The 3841-nt window shown below is 33.0% G+C and overlaps 1 protein-coding gene across 1 annotated transcript; it reads left to right on the forward strand.

Moving 5' to 3' along the window:
- Positions 1-1039: 1039 nt before the first annotated feature.
- On the forward strand, positions 1040-1663 carry LOC125838623 (uncharacterized). The gene has a single exon (XM_049517673.1). It carries the CDS (start codon positions 1040-1042, stop codon positions 1661-1663), a length of 624 nt encoding a protein of 207 aa, XP_049373630.1.
- The last annotated feature ends 2178 nt before the right edge of the window (positions 1664-3841 follow it).

The following is a 3841-nucleotide window of genomic DNA, read 5'->3' on the forward strand; positions in this document are numbered from 1 at the left end:
TTACACAAGTCAATGACATTTAAGGATATAGCTGAAGCTAGAAGATACATTAGTTTGCATTCATTGGGCAAATGTCTATAATTTAACCATTAAAAAAAGATTTAGGGTTGTTTGCAAAGAAAAATACAACTTTGTATGTCTAATTTCTGGTGAAAAGCATTATGCCGGTGTTAGAGTGAAAACATTGAAATGAGAGCATAAATGTGATGATCCATGTGGTAACTGCAAGGTTAGTGTAACTACAATTGCTTTTTACTTTAAGGAGAAGTTGCAGGTTAATCCCAAATACAAGATAAAGGAAATGAGAGTTGATCTGAAAACTGCTTTCAACATTAATGCTAATTTTGAAAAATGTAAGAGAGCTAAAAGAATGATTTTGGAGGACATGGAAGGCAGTTTTTGTGATGATTATAAGAAACTTGTTGGGTATGCAAATGTTTTAAAAGAGAGTAATCCAGGAACTGATGTTGTCCTTAAGGTTTCAAAAAATACAGTTGGAAAAAGAAATTTTTTGAGGATGTACATTTGTTTTGAAGCACTGAAGAATGGATTTAAGAATGTGTTGAGACCTTTCATTGGACTGGATGGTACATTTTTGAAGGGTAAAGTTAAAGGTCAACTGTTATATGCTATTGGTTAAGACTCAATGAACCATTTCTATCATATTGGTTGGGCCATTGTGGACAGAGAGTGCAAGGCTTGAAATTACTTCAAAAGTCTCTAAACATCAATAGTGGAGAAGAAATCACATTCATAAAGTCTCTAAACATCAACAGTGGAGAAGAAATCACATTCATGTCTGATATGCAAAAGGTAAATTCTCATGTTTGTCACTTCTTTATTCATTCTTACTGTATCTTTAGCTTGTATATCTTTATTTGTTGTCTTATGTATTTTCATTTGTCTTATATATATTTATGACTGATAAACATGGATTAATTGAAGCTGTTAAAAATATTTTACCTAATGCTATGCATAGATTTTGTGTGAGACACATAGAGGCCAATTGGAGAAAAAAAAATGTAAGAGATCTAAAATAATGACTAAAGTATTGTGGTGGTGTGCATGGAACACCTACAAAGAGGAGTTGGATGATCATTTGAAGACATTAGGTCAACTGTCTGAGGAAGCAAAGGATCATTTGTTGCATTTTCCAATACAAACTTGGTGTAGAGTATTTTTTGACACTATTTGCAAGAATAATAAGGTGGAAAACAATTTGGCTGAATCATTCAACTCTTGGATATTGGAAGCAAGACACAAGACAATAATTGATATGCTTGAGGATATAATAATAAAAGTTATGACCAAGTTTGTCAAAAATGAAGATGAACTGATGACTTGGAACTGTGATTGGAGTCCTACAACTATTGAAATGTACAATGAATTTTTGAAGATTGCTAATGTGTGTGAATTAAATTTCAATGGAGATGATGAATTTGAGGTAAGTGAAGAAAATGGCAGACACATTGTCAATTTGGCAGCTAATAAATGCACCTGTAGGGTATGGGATCTTACTGGAATACCATGTCTCCATTCAATCAAGGTTTTTCTTTACAAGAATCTTGATCCATTGGAAGAGATTCATTGGTGGTACTCTAAGGAGACATATCTTTTGACTTACCATTGTAAGCTACAACCAGTGCCTAGTCAAAAGTTCTAAAAAATTGAAGCAAAACAAGCAATGGAACCACCAGAATTGGTAAACTTAGCTGGCAGACCTAGAATGAATAGGAAAAGATATAAAAATGAAGCACTTAAGAGACAAACTGAATGAGTTGCACCAAGAAGAGGGAGAAAAATGGCATGTTCAAACTGTGGAATTCCTGGACAGAATGCAAGAGGTTGTCATAAGGTAAACATTTCATTTGCTATGTAATCAATTATTGCTATTGTAATTATGATTTTTCTGTAATTGTAACTTTTCTGTTATTTTATCAGTTTATCTTGTAATTGTGATTTTTTTGTTATTTTATCAGTTTAATCAGATAGTGAAAAAGACACTTCTAATACTGGACAACTTAAGAGTAAGAAGCAAAAGGTAAAATCTATCTTTTTTTAGTTCTCACTTATTTTACATGTCTCACTTCAGTTTTGTGTAATTGTCTCACTTATTGCTATGTATTCCATCTTTTCAGATGAACCAAATGATGGGTGAAAACACCTCCAAGGCTGGACCGTTAAAGAGAAAAAAGTAAAAGGTAAGAAGGCTGGACAATTTTTTCTGGTATAGTCAGTATTGTGATATGTTAAAGATGAAATATTTTTTCTTATATTAGATGGATAAACAATGTGACAAAGGAAAAAAGCAAACAAATGAGAGGCATATGACACTAATTGATGAAGAAGATGTTGAGTATCCAACACCTACTCAAGATTGTGGAGGACTTTCCCTTGACAGTTCTCCGATTGATGCAACAATGGAGGACTTCCCATTGACAGTTCCACAACCTACTCAATATTGTGCATCAGATGAAGATGAATATTTTGGTCTTGATGTTGAGGATGACATGCCATGGAAATCAAGAGATTTTTCAGAGTTGAAGTCTAGAATTCAACAAAAACAGAAACAAGCACATCAAGAAGAATCAACTTTGATTGTGATGGTCGACTATACCAGAAGACTATGCACCAAAAGGGCCTACATGGAAGAGAAATGCATCTGAAACTGGAAATATGTTGGAGCAATTAAGAAAGAAAAAGGTATGAAAGTTAGACAATTTAGTAACTTATTTTACAAGAGTGATGCTTAGTATATCACTGTGGTCTTTTAATCAGATGGATATGTGATCCAACAAGTAAAATAAAGAAGCAAAAGAGAGGCATATACCACTAATTGATGAAGAAAATGTTGAGGACTTTCCCTTGACAACTCCACAGCCTACTTAAGATTGTGCATCAGATGAATATGAAGATCTTAGTCTTGATGTTGAGGATGACATGCCATGGAAGCCAAGAGATTTTTCAGAGTTGAAGTCTAGAATTCAACAAAGATAGAAACAGGCACAACCTATTGGATCAAGAAGAATCAACTTTGATTGTGATGGTTTGACTATACTAGAAGACTATGCACCAAAAGGGCCTACATGGATGAGGAATGCATCTGAAACTGGAAAAATGTTAAAGCAATTAAGAAAGGAAAAGGTATGAAAGTTGGCCAATTTAGTAACTTATTTTATAGTGTGATGCTTAAAGTATAATAATTTTGGTCTTTTTATCAGATGGAGATGCGATCCAACAAGGAAAAGAAACAAGCACAACGTACAGAAAGACAAATCAACTTCCTTGGAGATGGTTCGAGTGTACTAAGTGACTTGTATGCACCAAAGGGACTAAATGGAAGGGAAATGCATCTATTACTGGAAAAATGTTGGAGCAATCAAGAGTGGAAAAACTTAAGACAAAAAAGGGTAATGGCAAAGCACAACAATGACAAGTTCAGTAATGAAGACAATATTTTGTTATTTTGTTGCATGTTTTTGAGATACTAATGTCATACACAAACATGTTTATGTGTTTAAAAGCTTTTTGTATTTGCACAAACTTCTTTTGGGGTATGTACTGAACTAACTTCTCTATGTTCAAATCAATTTTTTGTCAATATATATGAAGTGTTCATTGTGTTCATCAATATATATGTAATGTTCAAAATCAGTTTCTTTCAATATCAGATATATTGCAATTTTGTTCAGGTTCTGTAAATGTGTAAAAGAAAGATCATAAATGTTCAGGTTCTGTAAATGTGTAAAAGAGAGATCATAAATGTTCAGGTTCTGTAAATGTGCAATTTTGTTCAGATTCTGTAAATATATGAACATTACTTCAACTACTAAACATTAAT

This window comes from Solanum verrucosum, unplaced genomic scaffold (genome assembly GCF_900185275.1).
Source record: "Solanum verrucosum unplaced genomic scaffold, falcon-dt-bn FXZP01000182.1, whole genome shotgun sequence".
Taxonomy (NCBI): domain Eukaryota; kingdom Viridiplantae; phylum Streptophyta; class Magnoliopsida; order Solanales; family Solanaceae; genus Solanum; species Solanum verrucosum.